Here is a 15,859-nt window from a genome sequence, read left to right on the forward strand (position 1 = left end):
AAGTGAATGCAATGGCTGGAGATTAAGCAGCCATTTTGGGCCATGAAGTTACATGCCAAGAGTTGTGAAGAAGCAGAAGACCAGAACTAGTGTTGACCAGTTCTAGACTGCCTACTTCTAGATTACTTTATATACAGAGGAACGTCTATCTTATGTAAGCTATTAGTGTTTGTTTGTTATAAGTAGCTAAATCTAGTCCTAATAACAGATGTACCCAGCATCATATCAGTTGCTAGGACACACAACATTTCAAACCCCAATTTGATTCTTGATTCCTCTTAGCAGAAGAAAAGGAAAATCACTTTCCAAATTGCAGAAGTTAAGAAGCCAGTTTCCATTCCTTCTGAACAGAATCAGCTTGGCTTTTGTGCTCCCTGAAACGCTGCCTCTGCAGGGGAGGTCTGTGTGACAAACCCCCAGTCTCTGGGCCCAGCAGGCCCCAACAACGGTGGCTCACACTAGAGGTCCATGACACGTGGGAAAAAGAAGTGGGATGGAAGTGGGCAAGGAGATGTGACCCAGCTCTCACAGCAGGGCAGTGAGCACAAACAGAACGCTGAAGCTGGGACACCAGCCACTGCAAATTTAGGTCAAAACAGACAGGGAGGAAATCAGGCAACAGCCCTCTTTAAATTGGGATTTCCGCTTCCCATCAGCTGTTCTGATACCACACCTCTATGCCAGATGGCAGTCTCCTCCTTTACCATCCTCTACCCCAAGCCCTGGGGGAGGGTGGCGGCCGGATGCTGAAAACAGGGAAGCTTAGACTCAGTCCCACCTGTCTGCAGCTTCGCAGGACCTGGCTGACCACCGCCCTCCGCCGGCCTCAGTCTTCCCACCTGCAAAGCCAACCGCAGGTGGAAGGCGCTGACATCTCGTCGGGCCCCCTCTCCAGGTGGATGGGTAGGGTGAACCATGCGTTCCCCCTTCTGAACCTCGGCTGTACCAGCGGCACCCCTTTGCAGCCTAACCAATTCCCCGCCCCCGCTCCCACCGCCGCTCCTCCGTCCCCCATCCCGGGTCTCCGCTCCCGCAGCCCGTCATCCTCCCGGAGCCTCACCCTCCTCGGATAGGTAGCGTAGGTCGTAGAACTCCCCAGCGAAGGTGCCGTAGGAGGAGTCGTGGCGCGGCGCCGCCTCGTCCGCGCCCACGTCCCCCCGCGTGCGGCCCCGGGGTCCACGGCCACCGGGGCCCGCGCCGTCGTCCGCAGGGCTGGCGGCGCAGGCGGCGGGCCCGGTCAGCAGCAGCAAGAGCAGCGGCGTCCAGGTTCCCCGGCGCTGCCGGCGCCGCTGCGCCATCGCTGCGCACAGATCCCGCAGCCAGGCCGTTGCGGCCGCAGCTGGGGCGCCGCGGGCGCGGGGTCGGGACTGCGCCGCCGCCGCCGCCGCCAGCGCGCGTCCGCGCCTCTCCCCCCCAACCCCGCCTCCAGCCCGCGCAGCCGCGGAGCCGCCCGCACCCGCTGTCTCTCGGCGTCGCTGTGCGCATCTTCGCTTGTCCCCGAAGCCTCCCCTTTTTCCTAGCGTCCTCTCTTCCTCTCCCGGACCGTCTTTCTCTGCCTCCTTCCTTTTTCACATTTCTCCCCATTTCTCCTTCCTCAGGGGCCTCTCACAGGTATATATTTGGCTCTTCTAGACTCTAGCTACTGAGAAAGTAGTCGGAGGACTAGCGGCATCAGCAGCCCACGATGCCAACGTGTTATCACTAATCTCCGGCCCCACTGCCGACACAGGCGTCAAGATCGGCATTTTCCCCAAATCCCCAGGAAACCCCAATATACGTTCATACTTAAGAAGTGCTCCACCTTGGACACATCTTGTTTGAGCTGCTGCCTCCCCCACCTTGTTCCAGCACTATTGGGAACACTTATATAAAGCACTTAACTATACCCATTATATCTTGGGATCATCACTGAAAAAGTTGTAACAGCAAGATCCCCCCTTTACAGATAGATAGGTAAACCGAAGTCCTTAGAGCTGGAGAGAAACTAGAACCCAACTCTCTGGGCTGGCTTCACTTAGACTTTGGGAGTATGGAGTCAGCAGAGGCTGGCGATGCCCTTGCATAAAATGCTCCCTTCAAAACTAGGCAAGTGTTTACTCTTTCCTCACAGCAAGCACCCATGGGCCTTAGCAAGCCCAGACCATGTGTGATGGCCTGAATTTTCCACTTTTGCCCAAATCCATTCTTGCCGGTTGGTTGAAATTCACTTGTTTACTCAGCCATTCATTCATTCACACCAAGCACTTACTATGCCCCTGTTCCCATAATTCTTTCCCAATAACTGTTTCCAAGTGAGAACACGTTCAAACTGCTAAGCTGTTTTCAGCTAGAAAACATGGACACAATTCTTTTTATGCTAGTATGACAGAGCCAGCATTTCTAGCTTGCTTTTGTTTGATTTTATTGCCTAAACGAAGAGAATAATTATGGAGGCAGAAAAGCATAGAGGGTCCAAATGCAGGCCCAGAAGTTCAGACTGTGTGGGGTGGTGATTAGCAACCTCTGTGATGCCATGGAGATTAGGTAGGATGTAGAGGTGAGGGTCAGTAGGTTTCAATGATGTAAGTGGCATAAATGAATATGCCTATGGTTATGAGATACAAATATCCAAAAGAAACTAGTGATTTTCCCCTTTTTTGGCCCGCAGGAGAAGGGAGACAGGAGACAGGGTACTTCGGTAGAAAGGGAGAAGTGTTGTGTGACCCAGAGGTCAAATATTTGCTCTTGGGTATCAGCTAACACTGATGGTGAGTTGTCCAACTGGAGTTTAAACGTGTTTTTTCTGACAGGTGATTTGGGTATAATTCATGGACACCTTGGGCTTCACTAGTTTTCCCAATATACCGGTGGTTGCAAGAAATAGATTAATTTCTTTTTTCTTTTTTTGCCATTTCTTGGGCCGCTCCCTCGGCATATGGAGGCTCCCAGGCTAGGGGTCGAATCAGAGATGTAGCCGCCAGCCTACGCCAGAGCCACAGCAACTCGGGATCCAAGCCGTGTCTGCGACCTACACCACAGCTTATGGCAACGCTGGATCCTTAACCCACTGAGCAAGGGCAGGGACCAAACCCGCAACCTCATGGTTCCTAGTTGGATTCGTTAACCACTGCGCCACGACGGGAACTCCTAGATTAATTTCTTGAAAAAGATAAGATGAACTATAATTACTTTAAAAATCAAAACAGGAGTTCCCGTCATGGCGCAGGGGAAACAAATCTGACTAGGTACCATGAGGTTGCGGGTTCGGTCCCTGGCCTCACCCTGTGGGTTAAGGATCTGGCATTGCTGTGAGCTGTCGTGTAGCTCACAGATGTGGCTTGGATCTGGCATTGTTAACGGTTGTGGCATAGGCCAATAGCTGTAGCTCCGATTCGACCCCTAGCGTGGGAACCTCCATGTGCCACGGGTGTGGTCCTAAAAAAAGCAAAAAAAAAAAAAAAAAAAAAAAAAAAAAATCAAAACAAAGAGCTTTCTTCTCAAAAAACATAGCTTTGCAGAGGATAAAATTCTAAGACACAAAAAATCCAATCAATTGAAAATCTGTTAAAGAGTATTCCTTAAAAAACAAAAATAGGAGTTCCTGTTGTGGCACAGCAGGTTAAAAACCCAACATAGTTCCCATGAGAATGTGAGTTCAATTGATCCCTGGCCTTGCTCAGTGGGTTAAGGATCTGGCATTGCTGCAAGCTGTGGTGTAGTTTGCAGATGCAGGTTGGATCCGGTGTTGCTATGGCTGTAGCTGTAGCTCCAATTCAACCACTAGCCCAGGAACTTCCTTCCATATGCTACAGGCATTGTCATAAAAAGAAAAAGAAAAAAACCAAAAATTCCAAAACTTGTTCTTAAAAATTGAAATATCTCTCTTTCCTTGTCTTCTGGTTTATCAGGAAAGATATGGCCAATTTTAACTGGATCAATATTTAGCAAAAAAAGCAAGCACTGGACTTCTGATTTGGTATTGATTCACGGTTTGGGAATCCCAGCTGTTATCTATTACTTTCTTTTTTATTCCTTTCATTTTAATTAATACAATTAAGAATAATGGTGCCTCGGAGTTCCCTTCGTGGCTCAGAGGTTAACAAGCCTGACTAAGATCCATGAGGATGCGAGTTCAATCCCTGGCCTTGCTCAGTGGGTTAAGGATCCAGCGTTGCCATGAGCTGTGGTGTAGGTCTCAGACATGGCTTGGATCTGGTGTTGCTATGGCTGTGGTATAGGCCGGCAGCTGTAGCTCCAATTAAACGCCTAGCCTGGGAACCTCCATATGCCATGGGTTCAGCCCTAAAAAGCAAAAAAAAAAAAAAAAAAAAAAAGGATGGTGCCAGAAATAAGTCAAATTAAAACCAGATTATTCTGGACTTCCCTGGCTCAGAATGTTAAGGATCTGGCATTGTCACTGCTGTGACATGGGTTTGATCCCTGGCCTGGGAACTTCCCCGTTAAAAAAACAAAACGAAAAAACAGCTAATTCATTTGGTAAATTGGTCTGATAAAACCATGTGGGATTTTGTTGTTGTTGTTGGCAGAGGATGTTGGGCAGTGGTGTTGGGGGAAGTTTGCAATCACAGCCAAAAATGAAGCTTGCAGATAAAACTGCAAAGATTTCAGATTTTAATGACCTACCCATGATCAAGGACCTGGGTTCCATGGACTCAAAGGGGGCCATAGTTGGGCTTCACAGGTGGTATGAGGATCCAATGAAAGTGCTGGAATAATGCGTAATGTATGGCTTTTTCTAGGGAGAATACCCATAATCTTCAAGGGTCACTGAAAGTCTACATGCCACCCCAGGGCTTTAGAACCTACTTGGATTTCCAGTTCCCTATGGACTTGGCGGCTTCCTTTCATGAAGTTCCCTCAATCCCTTAAATTGCTTTTGGGGATTTTCTTACTCTTTGTTTTCTTATAAGATGTGAGTTCTGTTCTCACCGTTAGCTCATATTCCTTACTTTGTTACATCCAAGGTTTTGGTATAGACCCTCTACTCCCCAGTGATGTGAATCTATAAGAAATGCTGTGGGTTTGTCTTTTGTACACATTTTCCAAGGAAGAACTTTCCCTGAACAATCTGAGACCACTGCCTGAACAAGATCTGGCTATTCAAACAAGAACTTCGAGAGGAACTGAATTTCATTTCATTTTCATTTTTAAAAGAAAGAGAGCACCTTTATTATCTCTCCTCCTCAAAGCCATTTTTCTCTTCAGTGACGCCAGATCCGAGCCGCATCTGCAGCCTACACCACAGCTCACGGCAACTGCCAGATCCCTAACCTACTGAGCGAGGCCAGGGATCGATCCTGCATCCTCATGAATACTAGTCAGATTCATTTCCACTGAGCCATGACAGGAACGCCACCATTTTATAAAACAACTTTTTTTCTATTATAAACTTCACTGCCCACCCCACCCCCAAATCAGTGCTACAACTCAGTATGTGACCAGTAACAACAGATTTGTCCATGCTTCTGAGTGTCTAGTAATATATGATTGTTTTCACTTTTGATTGTTTATGAAATAAAAGTTGGTATCTTGGCAGTTCCTCAAAAAGTTTGACATAGAGTTGCCATAGGACCCAGCTCTTCCAATCTCAGCTACATACCCAAGAGAACTGAAAACATATGTCCACACAGAAACTTGTACACAAATGTTCATATTATTCATAATTACCAAAAGGTGGAAGCCAGCCAGATGTCTATGAACTGCTGAATGGATTAACAAAATGTGGCATATCCATAGAATGGAATGTCATATAGCCACTGAAAAGAAATGAAGTACTGATACACATTACAGCATGGATGAACCTTGAAAACGTTGTGTTAAGTGAAAGAAGCCGGTCACCAAGGACCACAGAGTGTATGATTCTAGTAATATGATGTCCAGAATAGGCAAATCTACAGACAGAAATCCAAAGACAGAAAGTACATTAGTGATTGCTAGAAGACTGGGGAAGGGGAGAATAGGTAGTGTGACTATAGATATGGAGCTTCTTTTTGTTTTTTGGGTTATTTTTGTCTGTCTTTATAGGGCCGCACCTGCAACACATGAAGGTTCCCAGGCTAGGGGTTGAATCAGAGCTGTAGCCATCGGCCGATGCAGAGCCACACCAACGTGAGATCCGAGCTGCGTCTGTGACCTACACCACAGCTCATGGCAACACCGGATCCTTAACCCACTGAGCGAGACCAGGGATCAAACCCACAACCTCATGGTTCCTAGTCAGATTTGTTTCCGCTGCACCATGATGGGAACTCCTGGAGTTTCTTTTTGAAATTATGGAAATGTTCTGTAATTAGATACTGTGATGTTGGGGCAACATTGTGAATATGCTAAAAACCAGTGAATTATATACTTTAAAATGGTTAAAATGGTGAATTTCAAATTTTTAAAAATCTGTGATCTTTGAGATGGTGAAAGAAAGATGAAGATGATAAAATCAGAATATTCTTTTTTCTTTTTAGGGCTGCAGGGGCGGCATATGGAAATTCAGGCTAGGGGTCAAATCAGAGCTGTGCCTGCAAGCCTAAGCCACAGCCGCAGCAATGCCAGATCCGAGCCACATCAGTGACCTATGCTGCAGCCTGCAGCAATGCCAGACCCTTAACCCACTGAGCAAGGCCAGGGATTGAACCCACATCCTCAGAGAGACAGCATCAGATTCTTAACCCACTCAGCCACAACAGGAACTCCAGATATCAGAATATTCTTGTGCTATTCTGGGAGTATAAAATTTGGGGTACATTCAGGTGGGATCTTCTGAATGCTCTAGGACATAATTTTTTCTTTATTTGCTTTTGGCCATGCCCACAGAAGTTCCTAGGCCAGGGATCAAACCCACATCACAGCTATAACTAGAGCCACAGCAGTGACAATGCCAGATCTGTAACCTACTGAGCTTTGAGGGAACTCCTATAGGACCTAGTTTTTAAACTCTTCAAACATAAGGGTCTCCTGTGCAGTCTACAACCCACAAACTCAGGTTGCTGGATTCCCAGGCCCCTTGCATTAAGCCCCCCTGCCCACCAGGAGTCTGTGGCCCACAGTTTGGAGCTTTTGCTCTGGGACGATCATGTCTGCAAGCGCATTTATCTCGCTGCACCTAAGAGGCGTTATGCGACTACATGGTGCTGTGATTTTGGTTTTAAAAATACAAAACAAGGTGAAGCGGTTGTACCAATCCATTTTATCCCTATGAATCCACCCGACCCAATGTCATCTTCTCAGGCCACAATGCCAAGCACCCAACGTACATTTACGTAGGCAAATAACCAGGACAACTGCGGAAACAATGGAATCCTCTTGATTTTACTGGTTAGAGTGGAGCTGCCAAAGGTACTGGGTTTTCATACACAGTAACAGCCAACTTGTTTGTGATCCCGTGACATCCGCCTTCAGAAACATCCGTGAACCCAGGGGGACATGGGGAATAAGCAGCAGGCTTGGAGCCTCCTGAAAACAATGGCCAAAAAGCCCATGCAGCCCTCCTCAGAAGCAAAGCCAACCTGATGGGTAGGTAACACGGAGTTTCCTGGTTTCCTCAAGAAAGCTTCCATTTTGCCCTGGAGGTTTCTGTCGGAGAGCAGGAGGTGAAGAGCAGAAGACTCAGAAAGCAGGTTAGAAGAGGAGGGATTGGCAAGAGGGGACAACCCAGAAGCGGATATGTCCCCCCCGTATTGTACAGCAACACATTTGGCATCGTGTGCACAACATAAAGAATGGCTAAAGCTGTTTCCAAAGTCCAGACAGGGGTCAGGTAGCCTGGGGAGTAAAAATTTCCAAATACCACAGTTGCCCCAGATGGCTTGACCGAAAGAGCAGACAGCAGTGCACACCATTGATGAAAACAGTGTTAGCCTGGGAAAGGCAAGCCAAGCCCTGCATATTTTGACAGCTCTTGATGACATCACTGCACCACACTGAGGTACAAAAGGGGCTGATATTTGTAACGATGACCGTGACTCATCAAGCAAAGATCAAAGACTCTCCAGTGTCCTCTGCTTCCTAAGGCAGGGAAGTACGTCATCTATTTTAGAAAGAATTTCCCTCAAAAAAATATTAAAATTTTAAAGATTCAGCACTTTAAGGGTTAATCCTCTGTTATCTGAATATCTGCTTATATTACCTCATTTTACAACAATGCTAGTCAATGAGGCATTGCTTTTTTTTTATAATCATTAGTATCAAATTATTGGCACCATTCAGTTTTAAGGATAGGGACAGGAGAGCAAACTATACAATACAACGTAAAAATACAGTTCTGATACAAATATACGAGATCAATTCCACTTAACAAGTGGTCATAAGAAATGGATGGACATTTTACACACGAGGAAATACAAGCGAGTAAATCGTCACATGGAAAAGTGCTCAGCCCTGCTAGCAAGTAATGAAATAAAACACCCTTTCAAGAACAACGATATGCACTTATTAAACGAGCAAAAATAAATAAAAATGGCACAACCCAATACTGGCAGAACTATTGGTAAATAGAAATGCTTATACATTGCTGGTGGCATCAGAAATTGGAGAGGGGATTCAAGCATTTAGAGGGTTTAAGGTCCTTCCAACTCAGAGATGGGGTATTTCTAGAAAGCAATCTGGCAATAGGGAACAAGAGCTATAAAATACTTCATGCTCTTTGACCTTGTCGTCTCTCTTTGAAGAGAGTCCCAAGGGACGAATCCAAAAGAAGGAACATTTTTTTTTTTTTACAAAGACATTCATAGCAGCACTATTTATAAGAGTGAAAAATTGGATATAACTCGAATATCTCATAATGGCGAGAAGTGAGGTTAACCGTGTTAACATGGATTTAAGGAAACTGAAATTGGTGAGAGCAGGATCAGTGCTGAAAAGAGGAGATATGTGTTAGATGGAGGAAGTAACCCAAGAGTATGTACACACTGATCCTACTGATGTAAGAATGTGTGCGTATTCATTGAGAAAGCGTGGGAAACAATTTAGAGGGCTAGTTTGTGGTAGGGGGTTCTTTTATTCCTGCAAAGTTGTTCAAGTGCATAATAAAAATTTAAAAACACATTTCTTGAAACTATATAAAAAGAGAGCAAAGTTTCTTCGGGTCAAGGGTCTATCAACAGGACATGAGTTGATCAGCTTTAGAAATAATTTTCCTTTATGGAACACCCAAAGGAATTCTGATATCAAATCACTTTGTAAGGATTTTTTTTTTTAGATGATTTAAACCATAATTTCCTACTTTGGGTTCCATAACAAATTCTAGGTATTCCAAATAATATCACAGCCTGTCCATTCACAAGTTCAATTTGTATTTCAGATTAAGCTGAAGTACCTTCCGTCCTGGTGATGGCAACTTTTCGTTGGTTAGTTCACCTACTCATGTCTGAATAAAAATGAATGTTAAAGACGTTAGAAGATCGGTGTATTTACCGGTGTAAATGAAAAACCAGCAGTAAAGAATTATTCTCTCATTAAAAATGACTCTTTAGCAAACAGTCAAAGCTGGGTGCGAGTGTCAATCGTACAAAATCACACGGTTGAGATTGACAGCAAAGGATTCTGCGCGACACTGACCCCGTGGTTATTCATATACGCACACACGGGGACTTCTGACAAAGAATCCCGGTTTTCCCATCTTTCTTCTCCTAGGCTTACCACATCCTGTCTCAAATACACTGAGTAGCAGAAAAACTCTCATACTCAGGAGACATAAAGTAACTTTTCCAATAAAGGTCAAGCCAGAAGTTGGCTTCACCCATAACCCCAGAGGCCTGGGCACACGGAGCGCACATTTGCAGGTGGTGCTCAGGGAGCACCCGAAGCCCGAGGAGAAAAAACGGACAGAAGGCACCGCGCCATCCTCCAGGCGACAGGGGGAGAATTTCACAGCTCGGTCATCAACAATCTCTTCATCATTTTCTCTCTCTCCAGTTCCTGCCGGAGGGTCTCTGCGCTGCAAAAGAGGAGGGGACGAAAGAGTGAGATCCATGCTCGAAAGTGGTCAGAGCCATCTCAGTTTAAGAGTTGTCCCCCAGGTTCTTTCCAAATCACAGTTCTTGACTTTTCAGGTTCCTGAAGGACCCCCTACAGGTGCCAGCATCACAATGACGGGACGATGGCTGCCTATGGCTTTACGAACCAGACAGCGAGCTGTGCAAGGCTCTGCTCCCATGGATTGGACTGGTCTATACGCCCTTTCTCTCTGAAACCCCAGAGCCCAGCATAGGATCTAAGGCACAGTGACCTCTCAGCAAAGGTCTTTTGAATGAGTGGGAAAATGTCCAGGGGCTAGATTTCTTTAAATCATATTTTAAGTTGGTTTCATAGGCACTTGCCCCAGCGTTTCCTCCTATGTTTTAATGAATAAAATCGAGGGATGCAGAATTATTGGCTGCTTTAATAGGTTGCTTCTGATTTCTTGGCCCTTGGGCCCAGTTGCCTATCTATGGAATTTATCTCTTCTGTTTACACACACACACACACACACACACACACACACACACACACACACACACACCATAGGAAGTATGTGTCTTGAAAGGTACAACCAAATTTTTAAATAATTTCATTCAGAGGAGAAATCAAATTTCCACTATGGCCAACAAGGCTTCACACATTCTGGCTCCAACCTACAACTTCACGGGCCACCTCTCCTGTCATCCACTCTCTCTGGCCACACCGGTCCCCTTACTCTTGCTCAGCCAGGCTTCCTCCACCTCAGAAGCCTTAGCAGCCTTAGCCCTGGCTGTTCCCTCTGACTGCTATACTCTTTTCCCAAATATCTGCAGCTTGCTCCCTCATCACCTTCAGGTCTCTGCTTAAACACCACCTGCAAGCCATCCCAGCTTGTCCTATTGCCCTTCATGGTTTTATTTTTCTCCATAGCACTTGTCACTAGTGCTACACATGAACGCGCGTGCGCACAGACACACACTTCTTTAATGTCTGTCTCCCCTCTCCCAACACTAAATTGTAAACTCCATAAAGGTAGCACTTTCATATGTTTTGTTCACGCTACATCCCTAGCACCTGGAATACTGTCTCGCCTTTGATGACATTTCAGTAAGTACATAGAGAATAAACGAATGAAAGAACGAATAAGAAGGTTGCAGATGTCACAAACGCAGTGTACCTACAACCTGTGCCTGGTTTCGCTGTCACCAGAGTTACCGGCTGGTACTTGCTGATCCGACTCACCTGGCTGCCAGAGAAACAGGCTTCCGAGTGGTGTAGATCGTCTGCACTGTGGACACGGTCTCTGTCAAAGGCCTCAGGGTCGCTGCTGGAATCAGTGGGGAAGACTGGCCAGGACAGCATTGTAATTTACTGTCTCTAAAGTCTGCCTGGAGAGGAAATGGAAAAAAGGAAATCAATCTCACTTTGGGTTCCATTTTCACACTGTCAGCCACTCCCTAAACCTTTCCATACGGTCTCTTTTATTTTTTAATAATAGTTAATCGAGTGCCATTTAGTAAACCATTTTAGTGCCAGCCACTATGCCAAGCACTTTATATATATTACTTCTTGACAATCTTTAAGGTAGAGATCACGTTTTATCACGTGTTAGACACCGTCGTTTGTGAGAGGCACCATTTGTGCATGTGCCACAGAGAAAGAAAATGGTGACCATTCAAACTTTGGGATGCCCACTGTTGTAATAAACATTTCTATTTCAGAGATGTTAAAAGGTGGAAAAATGCACATTGGAGAAGTGATTTTATGGAAAAGGAAAGTGAGGCTCAGAGAGGCTAAGTAATCTGTCCAAGGTCACACAGTTAGTAAATATTAAGAATCAGTATTTAGGGAATCCTGTCGTGGCTCAGTGGTTAAAAAATCCGACTAGGAACCATGAGGTTTCGGGTTTGATCCCTGGCCTTGCTCAGTGGGTTAAGGATCCAGCATTGCCATGAGCTATGGTGCAGGTCACAGATGCAGCTCGGATCTGGGTTGCTGTGGCTCTGGCGTAGGCCGGTGGCTACAGCGCCGATTGGACCCCTAGCCTGGGAACCTCCATATGCCGCGGGAGCGGCCCAAGAAATAGCAACAACAACAACAAAAGAATCAGTATTTAGAACCAGGGTTAGCTGACTTCATAATGGATGCTTTTTTTTTTAACCATTACAGAAGTGGTTCTCAAAGTATGGTTCCCCAGACTAGCATCATCAGTATCACCTTGAAATTTGGAGAAAATGCCACTTCTCAAGACCTGCAGGATCAGAATGTCTGAAGATGAAGTCCAGCAAATCTGTGTGTTTTATAAGACCTTCAGATGATTCTGATACATGGTAAAGTTTGAGAATTGCTGGTCCAGAGTACACTGTCTCATTTGGAGAGGATGATTTATTTATTTATTTTAATTACAAAGCAAGATTCACTTATTGTTTTATATAGAAAACTCAGAAAATATATAAAAGTATAAGTGAAGAAAGTCCATAATCCTTTCATGTCAGTGTATTTCCTTACAGCATTTTTTCTATGTGTACATGTTTGTTTTATATCCCTTCAATAGTACCAGCTATATATAGCATGGCATGTCAAAGTTCCTGGGTCAGGGATCAAACCCATGTCACAGCAGTGACCAGAACCACAGCAATGACAATGCTGGATCCTAACCTGCTAGGCCACCAGGGAATTCCCCCAGCTATATATTTGCTAACTTGATTTTTCATGCTTGTTTCTGGCCCTAAACTTGGAGGTATTTTTCACATGGCTTTCTAAAGAAGAAGCTTTGATCATCAAATGAGCAATATATTCCTAGTGATTAGACATAAGATGAGCTGTGCCTTCTAGGGAACACGGAAAACCACAAAAATACCAGGTTACAGTACAGTTGTAGTTCTATAAGGGTATCAAGTGATGGGGAGAAAAAAATTTTTTTGTCTTTTTTTTTTTTAGGGCATGTGGAAGTTCCCAGGCTAGAGGTCGAATTGGAGCTGCAGCTGCTGGCCTACACCACAGCCACAGCAACACTGGATCCAAGCCACGTCTACGACCTACACCACAGCTCACGGCAATGCCAGATCCTTAACCCAGTGAACAAGGCCAGGGATCAAACCTGCATCCTCGTGGATATGAGTCAGGTTCGTTACTGCTGAGCCATGATGGGAACTTCTGGGAGAAACTAATTTTTGAGAGGTCCTGAAAGACTGTTGCTAAGAAATACAAGCCCCTGTTCACTTTACAACTGCCTCTAGAGGAAAAACTGACCCGGCCTGGGCTGGAGCAATGCCAAAGAATGGACCGTGAGAACGGGAGCACGAGTTGCTAGCATGCTATGTTTGTCACAGGGAGTTTCATAAACATTTGGATGTTTAGTCTCTTGTGTGGTTCACCAGAAAATCCCAGCTAACTGTTTTCCAGGCACGAGGTAGGATCAGACTGCCCCATCCCACTCTGAAGTTAAGGAATAGCCACGCACCTTGCTTTGGCCGAGGAAATGTGGGCTGAGGTGCCGTGTTTTATTTCCATTGGAATATTTAAGTGCTAGTCTATGATTTCTTATTTATTTTTTTTCCCCCTCTGCCACTGTGACTAGCAATGTTCCAGATGGCAGCTGCTCTATTAGCCTTGGTTCCAGAAACAGGGCAACAAAGATCAGAGTGCTTAGCCTACACATGTCAGACATGCAGAATGAATAGGACATTCAATTTGTCTTTTTTTTTGGCTGCACCCTCAGCATGAGGAAGTTCCGGGGCCAGGGATTGAATTTACACCACAACAGTGACATAGGCCACAGCAGTGACAATGCCAAATCCTTAACCCACAGAGCCACCAGGGAACTCCTCAATTTGTCATTATAAAGCATAAGTTAGCGCATCCTTCCTGACACATGAAATGGGATAAGAAATTATTTTGTTGATTTTGGAGTTCCCGTTGTGGTGCAGTGGTTAACGAATCCGACTAGGAACCATGAGGTTGCGGGTTCGGTCCCTGCCCTTGCTCAATGGGTTAACGATCCGGCGTTGCCGTGAGCTGTGGTGTAGGTTGCAGACGCGGTTCGGATCCTGTGTTGCTTTGGCTCTGGTGTAGGCCGGTGGCTATGGCTCCAATTCGACCCCTAGCCTGGGAACCTCCATATGCCGCAGGAGCGGCCCAAGAAATAGCAAAAAAAAAAAAGACAAAAAAAAAAAAAAAAAGAAATTATTTTGTTGATTTAGTAAAATGGGTGGTAGTTGGGCTTTTGATGTCAATTTTGATTCTTTCTGGAAAAAGGGAAATTAACACTTACATCAAAGTCAATAATTGGTAAAAGCACCCGGGCCTTAGCATGAATCAAGGCAGTGGCATCAGACTTTACTTATAGTCATTGAATTCTTCAATGCCATACAAAGTAGGAAAAAAAAAAAAAAAGAGCCAGCTTCACTTAAGAATGACGAACCCGATTAGTATGCATGAGGATGCAGGTTTGATCCCTGGCCTCGCTCCGTGGGTTAAAGATCTGGTATTGCCATGAGCTGTGGTGCAGCCCGCAGATGCGGCTTGGATCCAGCATTGCTGTGGCTGTGGTGTAGGTGGGCAGCAGCAGGTCCGATTCAACCCCTAGGCTGGGAACCTCCATATGCCGTGGGTACAGCCCTAAAAAGACAAAAAAAAAAAAAAAGGAATGATCTTAGGGAGCGGTGAAAATTACTCATGTTATTAAATCTTAACCCAGACTGCTCATCTTCTTAATATTTGTTGAATGAAGAAATGAATGAACAAACTTTTGCTGGAACAAAGCAGATGACACAGGGACAGACTAGGTTAGGAAAAACATGGGCCAGAAATTTGGCCAGAGGTAAGGCATCTTAGATAGACCAAGGCATTTGGCTGAGTAGCAAGCAGAGATGCAGGTAACAGGGCCAAATACAAGGTAGGAACTGGTCTCCGGATCAAAAAAGGAGCCTGGTTGTTGAAACCAGACCCAAGGTCGATCCTAGATCAACTGCCAGAATAACTGTGTGTGGAGGTCCCTGAAGCGGCTGAACATCCCCACAACTGTGATCAGGACAGGTCTGGGGGCCTTGGAAGAGGTCAACCCTGCAGCAAGGTGAAGAGCATGACACACAGGGGTGAGAAAATAAAGAGGCTAAGGCCCATGAATTTGGCTTCTGTCACCGTCCAGCTGCCTAATTATGATCTCCAGTCCAGTCCTCTCTCCTGCTACAGACTTGGACGTCCACCTGCCCATTTGGTGTTTCCATCTAGATGTTTCCAAGGCACTTCTAACACATCAGGACCAAAGGAAAGTCATTATCCCTCCCAATCCAGTCTTCCCGAAGATGTCCTCATCTCAGGGAATGGACCCCCTCTCCACCCACATCCTGCAAGTCAGACATATGGGCGCCATCGTTGCCCCTCCCTCTCCCTCATCCGATCCAATTCCTTACCAGTCTCTTAAAAATCTCCCCAATCTGGGCACTTCTCTCTACCTCCACCATCATCAAAACCACTCTGGGTTGAGCTCTCTGCCCTCTCTCCCTTGAACCACTGTGCCAGAGTTCTAGGCTACTGCCTTGAGTCTTCTCTGTCTGAACCCAGATCTTCTCCCACTACCATCACAGGGCCTCCAAAGGCCTCCCATTGCTCTTAGGATATGGATCGGGCCCTACTTGGGCCTACAAAGCAAATGCAGTTTTGTCCTATAGGGTTTGTCTCTGCCTGCTTCCCCTTCCTCCTCTCATGCCCCATATCCTTGCTTGCTGCCTTCCAGGCCCAGTGGCCTTCATTTCAGTCCCCTGAATGTGGGATGACCCCTCTGCCCCAGGACTCTGGCTCATGCTGTTTCCTCTGCCTCTCCAGCTGTCTTCAAGCCACTCTTGCCCAGTTCTTAAAAGCCCTGGTGTGCTTTCTGACATTGGCTTCCTGCTCCCTCTTGGCCCCTAGTTTTTCTGAAAGGGCTTCC

At 45.8% G+C, this 15,859-nt stretch overlaps 2 protein-coding genes across 5 annotated transcripts in view; both read right to left on the minus strand.

Annotated features, from left to right (window-relative positions):
• Window positions 1-1,404, minus strand: part of FRRS1L (ferric chelate reductase 1 like) — a 33,149-nt gene extending 31,745 nt beyond the window's left edge. The window contains exon 1 of one of the 4 annotated variants that reach the window (XR_002344422.1): window positions 1,061-1,398. Coding sequence is in view for 3 of the 4 variants with exons in the window: in XM_021093685.1 (XP_020949344.1) it covers window positions 1,061-1,298 (238 nt within the window). In the remaining variant the exon portion in view is untranslated. Of the gene's footprint in view, window positions 1-1,060 lie in introns of all 4 variants that reach the window. The other 3 variants (XM_021093685.1, XM_021093620.1, NM_001258382.2) reach the window with 3 other exon arrangements.
• Window positions 7,280-15,859, minus strand: part of EPB41L4B (erythrocyte membrane protein band 4.1 like 4B) — a 142,306-nt gene continuing 133,726 nt past the window's right edge. The window contains 2 exon segments of the mRNA XM_021067313.1: window positions 7,280-9,928; window positions 11,173-11,318. Of these exon segments, the coding sequence (XP_020922972.1) occupies window positions 9,859-9,928; window positions 11,173-11,318 (216 nt within the window). The 3' untranslated portion in view covers window positions 7,280-9,858.

The sequence above is a fragment of the Sus scrofa genome, chromosome 1 (genome assembly GCF_000003025.6).
Source record: "Sus scrofa isolate TJ Tabasco breed Duroc chromosome 1, Sscrofa11.1, whole genome shotgun sequence".
NCBI lineage: Eukaryota > Metazoa > Chordata > Mammalia > Artiodactyla > Suidae > Sus > Sus scrofa.